Source organism: Trichomycterus rosablanca, chromosome 3 (assembly GCF_030014385.1).
Source record: "Trichomycterus rosablanca isolate fTriRos1 chromosome 3, fTriRos1.hap1, whole genome shotgun sequence".
Lineage (NCBI taxonomy): Eukaryota > Metazoa > Chordata > Actinopteri > Siluriformes > Trichomycteridae > Trichomycterus > Trichomycterus rosablanca.
This window is the reverse complement of record NC_085990.1, coordinates 42,048,654-42,068,686: the sequence shown is the minus strand read 5'-3', so window position 1 is coordinate 42,068,686 and position 20,033 is coordinate 42,048,654. Positions and strand designations below refer to the sequence as shown.

Below are 20,033 nucleotides of genomic sequence, written 5' to 3'. Positions count from 1 at the left end.
GGACAAGTACAAATGTGTGTGTTAAAAGTTCAGTAAAAATTTATTTTTCTATTTTTAGTACAACCCCAAATCAGAAAAAGTTGGGACAGTAAATGCAAATAAAATAAAAATGCAGTGTTTCTTACATGTACTTTGACTTTTATTTGATTGCAGACAGGATGAACCTGAGATATTTCATGTTTTATCTGCTCAACTTCATTTCATTTATTAATAAACATCCATTTCTGCATTTCAGGCCTGCAACACATTCCAAAAAAAGTTGGGATGGGGGCAATTTAGGGCTAGTAATGAGGTGAAAAAACTAAATAATGATTTGATTCCAAACAGGTGATGTCAACAGGTGATTGTAATCATGGTTTGGTACAAAAGCAGCATCCAGGAAAGGCTATTGTCTTTGATGAGCAAAAATGATCAGAGGATCTTCAGTTTGTCAAATGTGTGAGAAAATGATTGAAATGTTTAAAAACAATGTACCTCAAAGAAAGACTGGAGGGGATTTGCATAATTCTCCCTCTACAGTGCATAATATCATTAAACCATTCAAGGAATCGGGAGGAATTTCAGTGTGTAAAGGCCAAGGGCGCAAGCTTAAGCTGATATAACCACATGGGTGAGAGATTACTTTGGCCAACCTTTGTCAAGCACTACAATACAGAGTTACATGCACAAATGCCACTTAAACTTTACTGTGCAAAAAAGAAGCCTTATGTTAACCATGTCCAAAAGCGGCGTTGACTTCTCTGGGCTCGGATGCATCTAGGATGGACCATCACACAGTGAAAACATTTATTTTGGTCAGATGAATCAGCATTCCAGGTCTTTTTTGGAGAAAATTGATGCTGTGTGCTTCGGACCGAAGACAAAAGGACAATCCAGAATGTTATCAGCAACAAGTCCAAAAGCCAGGGTCTGTCATGGTATGGGGATGTGTCGGTGCCCTTGGCAAAGGTTATTTACACTTCTGCAATGGCAGCATTAATGCAGAAGAGGGTACAGGTACTGGACTGGCCTGCCTGCAGTCCTGACCTGTCCCCAATAGAGAATGTGTGGAGAATTTTGAAACAAAAAAGGCAACAACAACGACCCCGTACTGTTGCTCATCTTAAGTCGCCTTTGCAGGAAGAATGAGACAAAATAAAAGCTAAAACACTAAATCACTTGATATCCTCGGTGCAGATAAAACATGAACTATTTCAGGTTCATCCTGTCTGCAATCAAATAAAAGTCAAAGTAAATTTAAGAAACTCGCCACAAAAATGTCAGCATTTTGATATCATCTGTTAAACAATTACATTTTAAATAAATTAATATGAGGGGTGTCCACATACTTTTGACTTTGTATTAATATATCCAGAGAAAATAATGTATAGAATGAAGGGTGATGCAGTGGGTAGCCCTGTCGCCTTACAGAAAGTAGGGCCTGGGTTTGATTTCCTGGATGAGCAACCAGTGTTCTTTCTTTGTGGAGTTTGCATGTTCTCCCTGTGTCTGCGTTTCCTCTGGGCGCTCCAATTTCCTCCCACAAGTCCAAAAAATGCAGTCAGGCCAAGTAGAGCTACTAAAAATTGCTACTAAAAAATGTGAGTGTGTGTGTGAATGTGTGTGCCCTGTGATGGACTGGCGACGTCTCCTGCCTTTCTCCTAATGAATCGGACACACAGCGACCCTGACCAGGGTAATGAACGATTAATGAATTAATGTGAAGACTAAATAAATGTGGCTTCAGCTCACATTAGGCAGCCACTAAAAGAATGTGTTAGCTTGCTCGTGTTTTTGTATGCCTGATTTTCACAAATTTGCACTTTTACAATCTAATCTGATCATTATGTAGGTCATCGTAGCGGTCTTCCCTGGCCGGTCATGAGCCATCTCTGTGGTATTAGTAATCTTCTGTTTCCAATTAGGCCTTTCAAAGTGTTTAATGGGCCATGTCACCATACTGACAGGGGGCCATAGCCGCTAATAGCTAACATAAATAAGAACCGAGCTGCCCTACGCTTAACGGAATCACACATGCAAAAAACGTTCAACTACGCCAACCTGGATGACTATCGATACATTCCTTTATTGCCTTAATTGGACCTATAGCCCATTGGGGTGAAAAGTGGCAGTGTTTTCACTCAGTCTCTTGGTAGCATGTGGGGAATGGAAGCTATGAAGCAGACAGCATTTCACTCCCAACGCTCCATTACTCAGCCGCCAGGCACTCCAATCGATATGGCATAGCAACCAGCCCACCAAATGAAACATGCCCGCTCTAGGTACACAATGCTAAATAAAGTCACGGCCCATCACTCCGCTTCCCAAGAGCCACAGGGAAACATTGGTGCTACACACTATTACTGTAAAGATAGCTCAGACGTAAACACTGTACATTCAGGGGCGGATAATAAGACTCAGGTTAACAGTCAAGTTAACCTTTTTTATTCTCCTTACAAATCCTGATCCATTTATGTTTACATGTTCAGCCTTTAGCAGACGCTTTTATCCAAAGCAAATTACAGTATACAGTCTAAGCAATTTAGTGTTAAGGGCCTTGCTCAAGGGCCCAACAATGACAACCTAGCAGTGGTGGGGTTTGAACCAGTGACAAGATTCATCAAACACAGTCATGGGTGATTTTGTACCTCCAATTCACCTGACTTGCATGGACTGTGGGAGGAAACTGAAGCTCCCGGAGGACACCCACGCAGACACGGGGAGAACATGCAAACTCCACACAGAAAGGACCCAGACCACCCCACCTGGGAATATAATCCAAGACCTTCTTAGCTCAGCAAGGTTAAGGTAATTGACCAGTAATCAGAACAATGTTGGTTTAAGCACCATCACCTCTAGATTACCACGGTTTGGCCCCTGATCAAGGCTTCTAACAAAGTATTTCTGGATTGTACACTGTCACAATTATATGGTGGGTGGCAAGGTAGGTAGCACTGTCATCTCAGAGCAAGAAGGTCCTGGGTTCAATTCCCCATTGGGATTGCCCGGGTCCTTATGGGTTTCCTCCGGGTGCTCCAGTTTCTCTCCCACAGTATAAAAACATGCAGTCACGTTAATTAAAGCTATTAAAGTCCATGTGTCCAGGTGTGCATGTGTGTTTGTCCTGTGATGGACTGGCAACCTGCCTGGTGTGTTTCCTACCTTTCGCTCTGTGAATCGGACCCACTGCGACCCAATGAATGAATAAATGATCTTAGATGGCATTTTTAAAGCCAGTCAAAATGTATGCCTAGCCTAGTTAACTGTTTCCAACTTTAACTACTGTATGTGTTTTGCAGATATGCATTTATTTTTAGTATTTAAAAACACACCCTTTTCTCATATGTCAATAAGAAATTGGTCCTTTTTGAACAGCAAGTTCTATCTATCTATCTATCTATCTATCTATCTATCTATCTATCTATCTATCTATCTATCTATCTATCTACTGTATCTATCTATCTACTGTATCTGTCTGTCTGTCTGTCTATCATCTATCTATCTATCTATCTATCTATCTATCTATCTATCTATCTATCCATCTATCTATCTATCTACTGTATCTATCTATCTACTGTATCTGTCTGTCTGTCTGTCTGTCTATCTATCTATCTATCTATCTATCTATCTATCTATCTATCTATCTATCTATCTATCTATCTATCTATCTATCTATCTATCTATCTATCTACTGTGTCTGTCTGTCTGACTATCATCTATCTATCTATCTGTCTGTCTGTCTGTCTGTCTGTCTGTCTGACTGTCTGTCTGTCTGTCTGTCTATCTATCTATCTATCTACTGTATCTGTCTGTCTGTCTGTCTGTCTGTCTGTCTATCATCTATCTATCTATCTATCTATCTACTGTGTCTGTCTGTCTGTCTGTCTGTCTGTCTATCATCTATCTATCTATCTATCTATCTGTCTGTCTGTCTGTCTGTCTGTCTATCTATCTATCTATCTATCTATCTATCTATCTATCTATCTATCTATCTATCTATTCGGCAGATGTCACAGAGTGTCCCCTCCCACACACACACACACACACACACACACACACACACAAGATATGAGTGCATTAAGCAAGTGTGTCCAATGCGGCATCTGGTATAGACCACCTGATCAATACATTTCTCTGATTGTGTTTTTACTTGGGGGAAAGTGAAGTTTATTTTGCATCAAAGAGTAGATTCCTCAAACTAAACTTAAAGCATGATGACACAGCTAAATAATATTCCAACTTTTTTTTGTAAGTGGTACAAACTAAAGAAGATACACAGCTGCTTTGGTATTTACTTCTTTTACCATTTATTTCACAAAATTGGTAATATATTTAATATTCTTAACATATTTCTAATTTAATCAGCCTGCTTCATTGTTGTGTTTATAAACTGACTGTTTAAATGATGTGGATGTGATGAATTTAACCCAAACACTATACACATAAGACATTTCTATAAAGTAATTGATCTATAACCTTTTAGTTTTGATTTTGTCTTGCTTTGTTTACTTATGTTAATGACTTCAGCTGTTATGTTGCCTTATCTGTTAGTGCAAGCAGCCCCAAATGACTATTTTGGGATGAATTGTCCATGACTGATGCATCACTGCATAAATATGTGTATGTGTGTGCAGGTTCTACTCCTCACCATACAGCATTTCCACCAACCGCATGATCGCCCAGACATCAATCACTCCATTCATTGCTGCCTCACCAGTCTCCACATATCAGGTGAGGTCATATGCTTTAGATTAACTACACACACACATACATACGCACACACAAAACAGCACAGATTGAAGCTGAGAAAATGATTTCTCTGTCCCTCTTTGTGTTTGGTGTGTTGGGAAAACTTATTAACAGTGTGTTTTAGCCTTGACGAACAAGGACAGAGAGAGAGGGAGAGAGGGCAAACACTAGCTAACAGCAACGGACATTCTTAATTGATTTGGCTTAAGCTAAACTAAACAACACAAAGCTGGGAACAAGCAAAGCCCCATAGATCCTGGACCTCTTCCTGTCCTCACGATAACCTGTGTCCTATTTGCATACAGACAAACACTCACAGTAGTCACATATATCAAGTTGAAATGAGCCTGTTTTGTACCAAAGTGGATGGGTAACCTTACCACCATCCACTTTACATGCAGTATAGACCATGTTAATCACTGTAGACGTTTGCATCAAATGTACAGTGTGTAGTTCCACCGCAGTATCGTTCTGCTGCTTATCATATAGTGTGCGGTCTAGGCCCATAATCAAAACAGCACATGGGCTATAATGACTTAGCTTATAGTGGCACTATGAAATCAGTAGCACTAGTGCTTTACCCTTTAATCATTTGCACAAACGTTATATTATTACCACACTGATACATTAACTGGTTTATGCTGTCATGTGCCTAAGAAAGAAAAAATGCATCATTTATTGCAATTTTTTATACTTTCTTAGACACTATTTTTTACTTTTAATCCCTAAGTTTACTCATGATTTCCTATTAATATTCATCTGCTGCTTGCACTGTCCCCACCCTGGCCAAGGAGAACCACACACTAGCACCCGCCCCCTGCAACACGTGAGAAGTCATGGGCTTTTCTTCACACTAGCCATTGAAAATTTTCACTGAGAACCTTAAATTATGCCTATGTTCAAGATTCGAGATTCTTTATTGTCACTACACAGCGTACAGTACAGTGATATTAAGCAGTCCTACTGGTGCAATCACACCTAACATACAATAGATAAACTCTGTCAAAACAACTTGAGATAAACCTTGTCTTTAGCTGTTAAGTTTTCAAAACTAAACATAGTCCTCTGGTACAAAGACATTGGGTGTGTTCGAAAACCTAGTGAGCTCTCTACATAGACAGCATTTTACATCATCATACATGCGCTCCTGAGAAGTAGGCTGCTCAAATTCTTAGACACCTTCGAATGCTTTCTAGTAAGGCACCTTAAATCTGAACGGTATTTTGCCTGAATAATGAGGGCGCATCCGATGCTTCCTTAGCAGTGAAGGCAATCCCAGCAAAAAAATTACAAATATGGCGGAGCAACGAACCGAGTTATTTTTATATGTAAATAAATTATTATTGATTTTAATTTGTATAATGGTGCACAAGTGTCATTTACGTATATGCAAATTCTGGCTTGTCAGCAAATGTAACCGTTTTCGGTACACGGAGGGAGACATTAGCTAGCACCATGTGCCACCTCATCCCACTGGTTTGAATAGGCTGTGTTTGCTTAGTAAGCGAAAACTGCGAAAACTGATGGAAACGCTGTCTAAGTAGTGCGTTTGAATAATCTGCCTTATTAGTCGATGACTTATTAGAATCCTAAGAATCCTACTTGGGCAGCTGCCTATGTAGACAGTAAAACAGCAAGGCAGCTCACTAGTTTTTCAGACAGACCCAGTTTCACAACACTTCACTGCTAATGTCGACACCTGGTCCAGACAGCAGGGGTTGTATGTCAGTAGCAATGAGGAAAAACCCTATACAACCCTCCCTCTCTATGATACGGCCAACTTTGCCTGCTGAACACCCAGTCATGCTAATAGCACTTTTAAGACTCAAACTCAGGAGCTCAAACACTAGAATATTAAACTGCTGCACCACCAGAGCACATCATAAATGATTTTTAATGTTTTACATGTCTCCCTAAATCAAATACTATCTTAAAATGTTTCACTTTAATAAAATGAAAAGTAGGAACAGAATGTAATTTGGAACATTTGTCTTGTCAGAAAACCCACTTGATTTGAATGTAAGTAAAATTAATTTAGGAAAAAAATATGAATGTTGGTAGTTTTTATATCATTACACCCACTATGGAAAACAACAAATGTGGGCATGCGGGAAATCAATATATAATCTGTAGCCATTGATTTTTAGAATTAATTCTGATATCCCAATAGCATACATTGTTATTTTAATCCTATTTCAAGAGCCCGTCTGGTCCAAAACCTAAAACTCGGAAGCCCTAGATCATATACATTATAAAATTACTATAGCTCCTGCTTTAAATTTTTTTTAAATTCATTCTTCTGACACCTGTACATACATTCCTTACATATTAATGTAAACTTTACAATTATATTGCACAGGACTCTCTTTGTCCAGTTTTGTTTTGTTTAGCTGAAAACATTTAGAGACTTCTCCATACATTGTTACAACCTGTACCCTAGACTAGGTCGTAACATATTAACTGGGGGCTCGTCCGGGATGTGAGAAATAAGAATGTGAATTAATCAATCTGAATAAATAAACTCTTTGTAATAAAAACAAGTCAGCGAACAGGAATGCAGTTCTTTGGGAGTTGCTTTTGTGGTCAATATACTGCAAGAGATTGCTGTACTGTGCATGCGCTGGTGCTTTTGCTATAAAATAGGTCTATGTCTCAAGTTGCACGTTTATACACATAAAACAGTCTGCAAAGCAGAACAAAACATTTAGTGTAATCATGTTCCCAGGGAAAAGCAGCTCATAATGGAGTATTGTGACATTACATGCAAATTCTCTACCCGCCCCACATTAATTAATATTGAATCACACCCCGCATTGAACATGGTGTGATGACTCCAGCTCGAGCTGATGGAAAATCAATGCAAAGCACCTCCATTTCTCCCCTAAACTCCTCTAAAGTACAGAATAAGAGGCAACTGTATCACTTACAGGTTTAAATGAGGAGGGCAAGGAAGAAAATTAGATAGACAAGAGAAGGCATGAATCTTTAAGCAGCTGAGAGATATGAGGTGTGCACTTACGCCATAATGACACCAGTGTACCGATATGCAGAACATTCTCACCTCAAAGGGCAAATGTAGCAATGACTGATGTAAATTCTGCCCTGTGCACAATAAAACAAGCGTTTAAGCACAAATTCAGCCTTATATTTCTCTCAGCTGCAGAGAATTCCGCCGTTCACTAACTCATCATGTTGCGAAAACAATAGACGCATTTTGTTTGGGAACAAATGCAATAATAAGGAATATTTGGGTAGCGCTTTATGAGCAGAGCAGCGAGGCGGGGGAGATGAAAGTTTAGATTTTGGGCCAGACGGAGCTATGATGATGAAACTGCTGCTGCGCTGCTGTAATTAGGAGACAATATTGCTCCTCGTGGCATTCCGATCCCACTGTAATTATCGCGCTGTATTTCTGGCTGCCGTCGCCGGGCTGAGGTTCCACAGGGGGGAGGAAGAGGAGGTAAATTGAGAAAATGCTCTTTTTCCCCACAGGTGCAAAGTACGTCCTGGATGCCTCACCAGCAGTATGTTATGCAGCCTACTGTAAGTCCAGCCCATCTGCTATCTGATTGTGTGTGTGTGTGTGTGTGTGTGTGTGTGTGTGTGTGTGTGTGTGTGTGTGTGTGTGAGAGAGAGAGAGAGAGAGAGAGAGAGAGAGAGGAGAGAGAGAGAGAGAGAGAGAGAGAGAGAGAGAGAGAGAGAGAGAGAGCGAGAGAGAGAGAGAGAGAGAGCGAGCGAGAGAGAGAGAGAGAGATTGATTTAATATTCATGGTGCATGTGTGCTATATGGCCAAAATATGTAGACACCCTTTAATTACTTAGTTTAGGTGTATTAAAAAACCAACATAGACTGACAGATAGACATTTTATTTATCCCGAGGGGAATTATTTGCCTCCAGTACTTGAACAAGCAAATGAAGAAGAACAAGTACAAATAAAGTAAGTAGGGTGTAGCAAACGTACAAAGTGAATCTATACAATATACGGTATACAAAAAAAGTATGTGCAAATTGTGCATCTGGCATAATAATAGTAATAAAATAATAGGAGCAGTAGTGTATTTATATTTAGAAACAAATTATACATATATATTAGTATAAATATAAAAATAAAGATAATATCTAGATATTAACAATATGAGCATACCGTCGCATACCGTATATATCTATTTTATCAGCTCCACTTACCATATCAAAGCACTTTGTAGTTCTACAATTACTGACTGTAGTCCATCTGTTTCTCTTCATGCTTTGTTAGCCCCCTTTGATGCTGTTCCTCTATGGTCAGGACCACCACAGAGCAGGTATTATTTAGGTGGTGGATCATTCTCAGCACTGCAGTGACACTGACATGGTGGTGGTGTGTTAGTGTGTGTTGTGCTGGTATGAGTGGATCAGACACAGCAGCGCTGCTGGAGTTTTTAAATACCGTGTCCACTCACTGTCCACTCTATTAGACACTCCTACCTAGTTGGTCCACCTTGTAGATGTAAAGTCAGAGACGATCGCTCATCTATTGCTGCTGTTTGAGTTGGTCATCTTCTAGACCTTCATCAGTGGTCTCAGGACGCTGCTGGCTGAATATATTTTTGGTTGGTGGACACACTAACACACCACCACCATGTCAGTGTCACTGCAGTGCTGAGAATGATCCACCACCTAAATAATATCTGCTCTGTGGTGGTCCTGTGGGGGTCCTGACCATTGAGGAACAGGGTGAAAGCAAGTTAAAAAAGTATGTAGAGAAACATATGGACTACAGTCAGTAATTGTAGAACTACAAAGTGCTTTGATATGGTACGTGGAGCTGATAAAGTGGACAGTGAGTGTAGAAACAAGGAGGTGGTTTTAATGTTATGGCTGATCAGTGTGTATATACACTGTATAGAGAGATAGAGGTATATATAGGGAAAATATTAAAAATATAAATATAAAAGTAGAATATCAGATATAGGTATCTCATTCATACCTATATCTGATATTCTACTTATATATTTGATATTTACTGTGATATACAGTAAATGAGTGAATGAGATATAGATTACCATTATTATCAAGTTTATAACAAGTGTATAAAATCAATTCTAAACTCTAATCTAAAATAAATTATAAACTTTTAACCTTGTGGCAATGGTTTGGAAGAGGCCCTTTCCTGATTCAGCATGAGGTTCATAAACACATGCTTTGACAAGTGTGGTGAGGAGGAACTCCAGTGGTTTGCACTGTCAGGGTTGACCTAAACCCAACTGAACTCATTTGAGATGAGTTGGAACTTTGATTGTAAGCCAGGTCTGTTCCAGCATTAGAACCTAACCTCATAAATGTATTGTTTTACTAATTGGACACGCTACAAAATCATGTGGAAAACCTTCCCAAAAGAGTAGAGGTTGTTACAGTTGTAAAAAAAAAAATAAAGCCCATGGCTATGGAATTAATTGTCCATTAAGCTCATGGTGTCTGGTGTCTACATACAGTACATTAGCTATATGGTGAAAAATGTAAAATATGGTTGTCATGAATACTATGGTATGTGCTCTGATGAACCCTTGGTTTTGGAACACTTGCAGAGTGGAGTCTGCAATATATAAAGGCCCGTGGAGTCATTTTAAGATTAACACAGCACTTAACAGATGTACCACATGCTCATCAGACCACTTTGTAGTAGACAGTGTAGTAGGCCCACTGTAGCCTGGGTTAATGGGCCCAAAGAATTTGCTTATTGGAGCTTATAGGGTTGTATGAGACAGCCTATAGAGGGCCATCGAGCCATATTTGTTGGGTGGTAATATCATGGTCAATTACAGTTGCCGTAACGAAGCATCCCAGTAAAACTGTGCCTAGTTATAGGTATAGTTAAATACTGTAAACACTAAAAGTCATGGGTTCGCAGGTGGAGCAATCTGGGTCCTTTCTGTGTGGAGTTTATGTGTTCTCCCTCTGCCATGCAACCCTGTGTGGGTTTCCTCCGGCAGCTCAGATTTCCTCCCACAGTCCGAAGACATGTACATTAGGTAAATTGGAGATACAAAATTGCCTGTGACGGCTACAGTGACATTGGTTTTACCTAGCAGCTTCTATGGTTATGCATTAATATGTTTAAAACTGTCTTCACATTGCTTTTATCTACTGCATTCTATAGGCTATAGCCTAAACATAGGCTACATCTGCATAATTACCATTGATGATTAAATTGTACCACTAACATTAAACACATAAAGGTAAAAACATAACACAAAGAATAAAATGATGCTTGCTAGTGATGTATATTTGCTTTAATCACCACTTAGTTTAGATAGAATGATACTTAACAGAAACATAACAGTCTCTGAGCCCATGATCATGTTCCTTAAGAAATTCTTTTAGTGTAATTGTGTTACAGTTGATCGTTTTGTTTGTTTTTTTGAATACTCTTCTGTTCCTTAATGCTCTTCTGCCTTGCATTCATGTCAAGGTTTGTGCATTCCAAACACAATAAAAGCAAGGTTATGAAGAGCATAATAATTATGCTAACAGAAAAATAACGCACTTATTATTTAATAAGCATGGTTTTTGTAAAATACTATAGTAAACCTACTTAAACCTAGTTTTACACCGATTAGGCATAACATTATGACCACCCTCCTAATATTGTGTTGGTCCCCCTTTTGCTGCCAAAACAGCCCTGCAACTGCGACTTTCTATCAGAACCAGCATTAACTTCTTCAGCAATTTGAGCTACAGTAGCTCACCTTCGCTCCCCACGTGCATCAGTGAGCCTTGGCCACCCATGACCCTGTCACCGGTTTACCACTGTTCCTTCCTTGGACCACTTTTGATAGATATTGACCACTGCAGACCGGGAACACCCCACAAGAGCTGCAGTTTTGGAGATGATCTGACCCAGTCGTCTAGCCATCACAATTTGGCCCTTGTTAAACTCACTCAAATCCTTACGCTTGCCCATTTTTCCTGCTTCTAACACATTAACTTTAAGGATAAAATGTTCACTTCCTACCTAATATATCTCACCCACTAACAGGTGCCGTGATGAAGAGATAATCAGTGTAATTCACATCACCTGTCAATGTTCATAATATTATGCCTAGTCGGTGTATATTGCTCTCTATAAAGCCAGTAAGGCGGTGGTAAAGGGTTGACATGTAGGATATTTTTAAGGTTTATTAAAATATAATACCAATGTAAGGTTTTTTTTTCATTTGTAATTTGTTTTTAATTTATTTAATCAGCAACTTAATGATATAGAATGAGTTTTTTGTGTCTATTCATACATAATTTTTAAAGGTTTTGTTTAAGAGAGTTGTAAGAATTGGTAAAAAAAATAATAATGGGGCACAGATTCTCAAGTAGCATTGCTCAGAGGTATTTAAAAATCCCCAAAACACTGCTGCACCTGCTACCCTTATAAAAACAACACATAGTGTCATGTCATTATCACAATATTATCACTGCATTTACTAGCCAAACAGCATTTGGTCACTGAGACCCCTGGGGAGATGGGAGGGGGGATTCCTTTTGATAAATAGGGCGCAATCAGGGTATGAACTACTTACCAATAGATACCCACAAAGTTCAAAGTATTGAAGGTGTAGCTTAAAAAATAGTCAATGTATGTAGGTACCAGGTAGTGTTTGGTATTTGTATGTACAATGATCAGCCATAACATTAAAACCACCTCCTTGTTTCTACACTCACTGTCCATTTTATCAGCTCCACTTATACTGTATATAAATAGAAGCACTTTGTAGTTCTACAATAACTGACTGTAGTCCATCTGTTTCTCTGCATGCTTTGTTAGCCCCCTTTCATGCTGTTGTTCAATGGTCAGGACTCTCCCAGGACCACCACAGAGCAGGTATTATTTAAGTGGTGGATGATTCTCAGCACAGCAGTGACACAGACATGGTGGTGGTGTGTTAGTGTGTGTTGTGCTGGTATGAGTTGATCAGACACAGTAATGCTGATGAAGTTTTTAAACACCTCACTGTCACTGCTGGACTGAGAATAGTCCACCAACCAAAAATATCCAACCAACACCACCTGTGTGTCTAATAGAGTGGACAGTGAGTGGACACGGTTTTTAAAAACTCCATCAGCACTGCTGTGTCTGATCCACTCATACCAGCACAACACACACTAACACACCACCACCATGTCAGTGTCACTGCAGTGCTGAGAATCATCCACCACCTAAATAATACCCACTCTGTGGTGGTCCTGTGGGGGTCCTGTCCATTGAAGAACAGGGTGAAAGCAGGCTAAAAAAGTATGTAGAGAAAAAAATGGACTACAGTCAGTAATTGTAGAACTACAAAGTGCAAGGAGGTGGTTTTAATGTTGTGGCTGATCAGTCTATGTGCTTGTGTGTGATTTTACACAGGGTAAAAAAAAATGAAATGTGGACTGTTTAAAAAGTCTTGGGAATGCAGTCCTCATCGCTCCCCCTTGTGGCTGTACGAGTAAATTCATGTCCAATTTTGCCACTGGGCTTCACAGCCTAAGAGCCTGTATCAAAGGCACATATCCTGCGTCTGAACCCACTACATTTATGCCCCAACATCTTACAGCATTTCGACCCTGTTTCTTGTTTCCTGGGGTTGGACGATAAGGATTTAGGAAGGACACAAGCCACCCCAGGCTTGGAAAATTCCCCACACATGCACGCACATCTGAACAACCTCTCATTATTAATTCATGACTATTTAAATGAATAGGTTACCCCGTGCACATGTGTAATACTGTGCTTAACTACACTGCCTGATAAAATAGGACTAATCTCTGACCTGGAGCGAGATTTATTTTACACAAGTCTAAACGGGAGTTGAAGAGGATGCTTTCAGGACATATCTACAGCCTGGAAAAGAAATCAAACCCAGGGTATTAGGCTGAGAAATCTACAGGGATGCGTGGAGGAAATAAGGAAGGGAGAGGGGGGTCATGAAAGGAAGGAAGAACAAGAAGAATTAAGACAGGATAAGAAACAGTTTTGATCTATCTGTTTCTATTTATGTAATGATATTTCTGGAGATGTGTCAGGTCACACAAGTCGACTCGGGTGTTTAGTTGGACAGGTGATAATGCGTAAATGTGTTTTATAGCACAATCGTCCTGCGTCAGATTGATAAACCTTTCCTGCCACAGACAAAATAAAAAAACAACTTCCAGTGAAAGGATGTTGGAGTCAGCTGGATGATTTCCTGCTTGTCTAAAAATCTTGAGAACACAACACGGGAAAGGAACTGTTTTTTTCTTTATTCCCGTGAGGAGCAAAGCCGTCTGATTAAAAGCTTCAGAGGATGTAAAAAGCAATGTTTGGCGCCCTGTTACTGTGGAGACATGCCCATAGCGACCGGAGATGAGGACTAAAGCAGATCAGGCACAATAAAGTCTTCTCCAGTCTCAGTGTATACACATGCTACACAATTACAGTAGCATCAGTTTTAGTCAAAGTAGCATGCAGCCGTTTGATTTGCACTAGCTCAATGCCCATTCACTTCACACACTCCAGTATAAACTGATCAGCCATAACATTAAAACCACCTCCTTGTTTATACACTATCCATTTTATCAACTCCACTTACCATATAGAAGCACTTTATAGTTCTACAATTACTGACTGTAGTCCATTTGTTTCTCTGCATGCTTTTTTAGCCTGCTTTCACCCTGTTCTTTAATGGTCAGGACTCTCACAGGACCACCACAGAGCAGGTATTATTTAGGTGGTGGATCATTCTCAGCACTGCAGTGACACTGACATGGTGGTGGTGTGTTAGTGTGTGTTGTGCTGGTATGAGTGGATCAGACACAGCAGCGCTGATGGAGATTTTAAATACCGTGTCCACTCACTGTCCACTCTATTAGACACTCCTACCTAGTTGGTCCACCTTGTAGATGTAAAGTCAGAGACGATCGCTCATCTATTGCTGCTGTTTGAGTTGGTCATCTTCTAGACCTTCATCAGTGGTCACAGGACGCTGCCCACGGGGCACTGTTGGCTGGATGTTTTTGGTTGGTGGACTATTCTCAGTCAAGCAGTGACAGTGAGGTGTTTAAAACTCCATCAGCGCTGCTGTGTCTAAACCACTCATAACAGTACAACACACACTAACACATCACCACCATGTCAGTGTCAATGCAGTGCTGAGAATGATCCACCCAAATAATACCTGCTCTGTAGTGGTCCTGGGAGAGTCCTGACCATTGAAGAACAGCATGAAAGGGGGCTAACAAAGCATGCAGAGAAACAGATGGACTACAGTCAGTAATTGTAGAACTACAAAGTGCTTCTATATGGTAAGTGGAGCTGATAAAATGGACAGTGAGTGGGTTTTAATGTTATGGCTGATCAGTGTATATGCAGGTAGAATTGTTTTTCCACACATTTAATCTACTTCACAGCACACACACACACACACACACACACACACACACACACACACACACACACACACACACACACACCCTCCTACAACATCCTTACCAGAGAAAGAAGAATGCCAAGGTGAATTGGACCCAAATCCCTCTCAGGAAATGAACATTAACAAATCAGCGTAGTGCTTCACTACAAAGCCGCTTAGAGCGGAACGGCCACCGAGTGAAAAAGAAAAGGAAATGAGACCCGTCCCTAAATCACTGGCAGTCACAGCCATTTGTCGAGACAATGGAACAAATGTTTGAATAAAGATTTGGAGCTTTTATCTCAAGCTTCATCTCACAACATTCCCCGGAACATGCTGTGCAGGGCTTGAAAAGGTGGGTAGGCTTTGCTAGGAGTTATTGTATTGTGTGTGTGTGTGTGCATCTAATTATTATAATAGTTTTTTTTATGAGACAATAATTAGGATGACACTGTTGCCTCACAGCAAGAAGGTCCTGGGCTCGATCCCCAGGCGGGGCGATCCGGGTCCGTTCTGTGTGGAGTTTGCATGTTCTCCCCTCTGTCTGCGTGGGTTTTCTCCAGGAGCTCCGGTTTCCTCCCACCATTCAAAAACATGCAGTCAGGTAAATTGGAGACACTGAATTGCCCTATAGGTCAATGGGTGTGTGTATGTCCATCCAGGGTGTTACTGTGTGCCTTGCGCTCATTGAAAAGCTGGGATAGGCTCCAGCAGCACCCCCCCCCCCCCCCCCCCCCAACCCTAACTGGATAAGCGGTTAAGAAACTGAGTGAGTAATAGGATGAGCAGAATTGAGCAGTCCTGATCCTTTCTGTTCGGAGTTTGCATGTTCACTCTGTGTCTGTGTGGGTTTTCTCCAGGAGCTCCGGTTTCCTCCCACAGTTCCATGCAGTCAGGTTAATTGGAGATACAAAAATTTACCTACTGTAGATATGTGGGTGTGTATGTGTGTGTTTGCCCTGTGATGACCTGGCAACCTGTTCGTAGTGTTTTCGTAGCCTTTCTTCCAGTGAATTGGACCCACCGTGACTCTGACCAGGAAGAAGTGGTGGTAAAACAGGCAATGAATGAATGATCCTGGGGACTTGGGTTTGATCCATGCTTCCGGTCACATTTTAAAGTTTGGTATGTTCTCCAAATGTCCATACAGGTTTCCCCTGGGTAATCTGTTACCTTCACACCTTCGACTGCCTTAAAATGTCTCATGTATAAATAAGTGATTGAATGTGATTCAGTATGTATTGCTGTATTGCACTCAGTGGATCCAGGTGGCACTGGATTCACCTTGATCCTGACCAAAATGAAGCAGTTGGTAAAATGAATATATGAATGAAGGAAAATGATTTAGAATGCATAAAAGCAGCTGATTTTCTTGCCACATGCGTCACAGGCAGCTGGTGCACAGGGCTGCTATATGAGAGTCCTTGTAATGTCATCACAAATTAGTTTTGTTACTGTCACTCCCTTGCTTACATTAAGGTGAACCTAAAGTCTTGTCAGCTATTTTTCTGGTCTTTGCTTATATGAAAGATAATAATTTACACTATTTTAGTTTGTTATAATTATTCATTTATTTATTTTTATTAATCTTGATCAAGGTTTGATCCAGATTTTGCATAGTTTAAAAGGGACAATATGGTGGCACAGTAGATAGCTCTGTAGCCTCACAGCAAGAAGGGCCTGGGTCTGATTACTCGGCCGGGGTCCTTTCTGTGTATAGTTTGCATGTTCTCCCTGTGTCTGTGTGGGTCTGCCTCGGGAGCTCTGGTTTCCCCCCACAGTCCAAAGACATGCAACTACCCGTCTTGTCATGAATGTTACCAAAGTGTGTAAAAACATGATGTTAAAATCCTAATAAATAAATAAATTAGAGGGTATCAATGTAAAAGGATGTCTGACCAAGTACTGATACTGGGGGTTGAATAATTGTGCACATGTGCATTTGTCAAGAGAACTAGATGACACCAACCTAATGTTATCAAAACTACTTGAATGTAACCATCAACCATCAATAATCTTTCTCTGTTTATTGAAATTTCTCGTATAATTTGAATTAGTTCTATACACATGAACATAATACTGTTGTGTGTGTGTGGGGGGGGGGGGGGGTCCTTTAAATATTTCCGATTGCAACTGCAGTTGCTTTAAGACAATGCTTGTTGTTAAAATGCTGTACACATAAATATAGCTTGACTTGACTGTAACTTGACGCTGTGTTTTCATCAAATTCTCATAACAATTACAGATACTGTCAAAATATATCCGTAATTAACTCTTCTGACCGCATATGACAGCATATGTGGCATGCCAGGTTTGTAAGATGCTTATATCAGTGTCATAACAGAGGATTTTGGTGTTTTGATTAGTAGAAGTGTGCATCTACTATATGTAACATATTGTAACTCAATGCTAAATGCCTAAATTATAGTGTGAAGTCAGGTAATTTGGGACACTTTTTGGTATTAACCAGTGATAGCTCAGTGGTTAAGGTACTAGACTAGTAATCAGAAAGTTGCCGGTTCAAGCCCCGCCACCACCAAGTTGCCACTGTTGGGTCCCTGAGCAAGGCCCTTAACCCTCAATTGCTCGTCATGTTCAGCTCATTGTGTAAGTCGCTTTGGATAAAAGCGTCTGCTAAATGCTGTAAAAATGTAAATGTAGATTACCAGGAAAATCACCTGAAATTCTAAAGACTATCTTAAGTGTTATTTTTTTTAATGTATCATGGATCTCTGGTATATTTCTATAAAGAAAAAAATGTGTTGCCAAGTAAAATGCTTTAAAAACTTGGGACCTTCAGACACATACAGAACCCCTACCTCATTCCAATGTCATGTTTAGATCAAATGGCACAGCTGATAAGCCAAAATGGAACAATGTCAAAAAAGGACACCAAACACATCAGCTTAATTGAAGAACAACAAGATTTCCTCTTTTTATATTTCTAAATGGTTAATTGTGTTCAACAGTTGATTCATTCATTCTTTGAATCATTAATGTAGCCTAAAGGGAGGCTGTACCTCTACCCACTACACTACGATACATACAGCCGAAATTAATGTAATACTAGGAACATTCTAAATACATAATTCAGAGTACCAGGTTTGATTTTTGTAACTCCCCACTACACTACAATACATACAGCCAAAATTAATTTAATACTAGGAACATTTTAAATACATAATTCAGAATACAGTGGACCCTTGACTTTTATTTAATTGGTTCCAAAGGGCTGTTCTTAAGTCAAAATATTTGTTAGTTAAACCTGTTTTTCCCATAAAAAATAATGTAAATAGAATTAATTTTTGCCAGACCTCCCAAACCACCCCCTTACCTAACCTTTCTAATGTCTTAAATGCTCTTTTTTTGTTATAAATACAAGTATATTTCCCCTTAAATCTTAAATTATAGAATAGACATTACTGTAATAAACAATAATAAACAACAATACACAGTAGTACTGTACTGTACATAAACCCACATCACATTTCAGTACAGTACGTACTGTACCATACACTATAATACATTTCCTTCTTTTTTTAAATAAAATGTATCTACCAGAAACAACAATAACTCTCATATTTCTCTATTATTTCCTTCTTTATTTCAATAGTGTTGTATTTTGTAGGTGTAATTGCACGAAAGAAAGAATACTTTACTGAGCCGAGTTCCTTCTTCTTTCTCACTCACTGTCCCCTCTGTCTGATACACAGTGACAGCTACTGGCATGAGTAATTATACAACAACAAATATTAATAGATTTGTTCATTTTCTCACCACTGCGCTTTTTCTGGGTCATTTTAATATAGAATTTTACAAAATATAAAGAAAACACTAAAAAAAAAACACTGTCTGCTGCCCGAATGTTTGCTGACTGTATATACTGTATATATATATAGAGAGAGAGACAGTCGGAGTCAACTTGTTCGTGACGTCACGTGTTTCGTGAATTTCGGTTCGTAATCCGAAATTTGTTCAGTTGAAAAAGTTGAAAAAGATCGCTCGTAACTTGAAATGTTCATATGGTAAACGGTTCATACTGGGTCTACTGTACTAGGTTTGATTTTTGTAACTTCCCATTACACTACAATACATACAGCCAAAATTAATGTAATACTAGGAACATTCTAACTACATAAATCAAGCTACTAGGTTTGATTTTGCTGGCATTGGATGTAGCCAAGCAGAATGTGTGTAATGTGACAGTGTTGCCCATAATAGCATCATAACTCATAATTTAATGGCACCTGGTAGCCTAGAAACCTGTCAATATCACTTCAGAAAAATGTCCCAATAATTCAGGTACACAATTCTACAAAGCTGAATCAGTTGACTCAAAGTTCGGTATGCAGATGAGTGTAATATGACAGTGACGAAACGTACGATGAGTGACGAAACATATCTCCGCACCAAATTTTGTGTTTATTTATTCATTTATTTATTTATTGTCTGTTTTATCATTGCTTTGTCCTGGTTAGGGTCGCGATGGGTGCAATTCACTGGGCGAAATGTTGGAAACGCACTGGACAGGTCACCAGTCTGTCACAGGGCAAACACACACACACCCTCATACCTAGGGCAATATCTTTGGACTGTGGGAGGAAGCTCCCAGAGGAAACCCACACAGACACAGAATGGACCTAGATCGCTGCACCTGGGAAGTGAACCCAGGACCTTTCTTGCTGTAAGCCCACTTTGTGTTTAATCGGACAGATTCAACTGTGTTTGATATTAAACTTGTGAACTGATGAATCTTGTGTAACGAGTAACTACCGTTTCTGTCATGAATGAAACCAAAATGTAAAACATGATGTTAAAACCCTAATAAATAAATAAATGTCTCATTATGCTCAATGCCCCAAATTACCTGACCTCACCCTACTTTCTACGTTAGCTCTGGTATGTGTTGTGG

General features: G+C 39.7%; 1 protein-coding gene across 1 annotated transcript in view; it reads left to right on the top strand.

Annotated features, from left to right (window-relative positions):
• The window catches only part of rbms3 (RNA binding motif, single stranded interacting protein), a 296,186-nt gene that overhangs the window by 256,649 nt on the left and 19,504 nt on the right, over positions 1–20,033 (top strand). The window contains exons 9-10 of the mRNA XM_062992124.1: positions 4,614–4,710; positions 8,221–8,271. Of these exons, the coding sequence (XP_062848194.1) occupies positions 4,614–4,710; positions 8,221–8,271 (148 nt within the window). The remainder of the gene's footprint in view (positions 1–4,613; positions 4,711–8,220; positions 8,272–20,033) is intronic.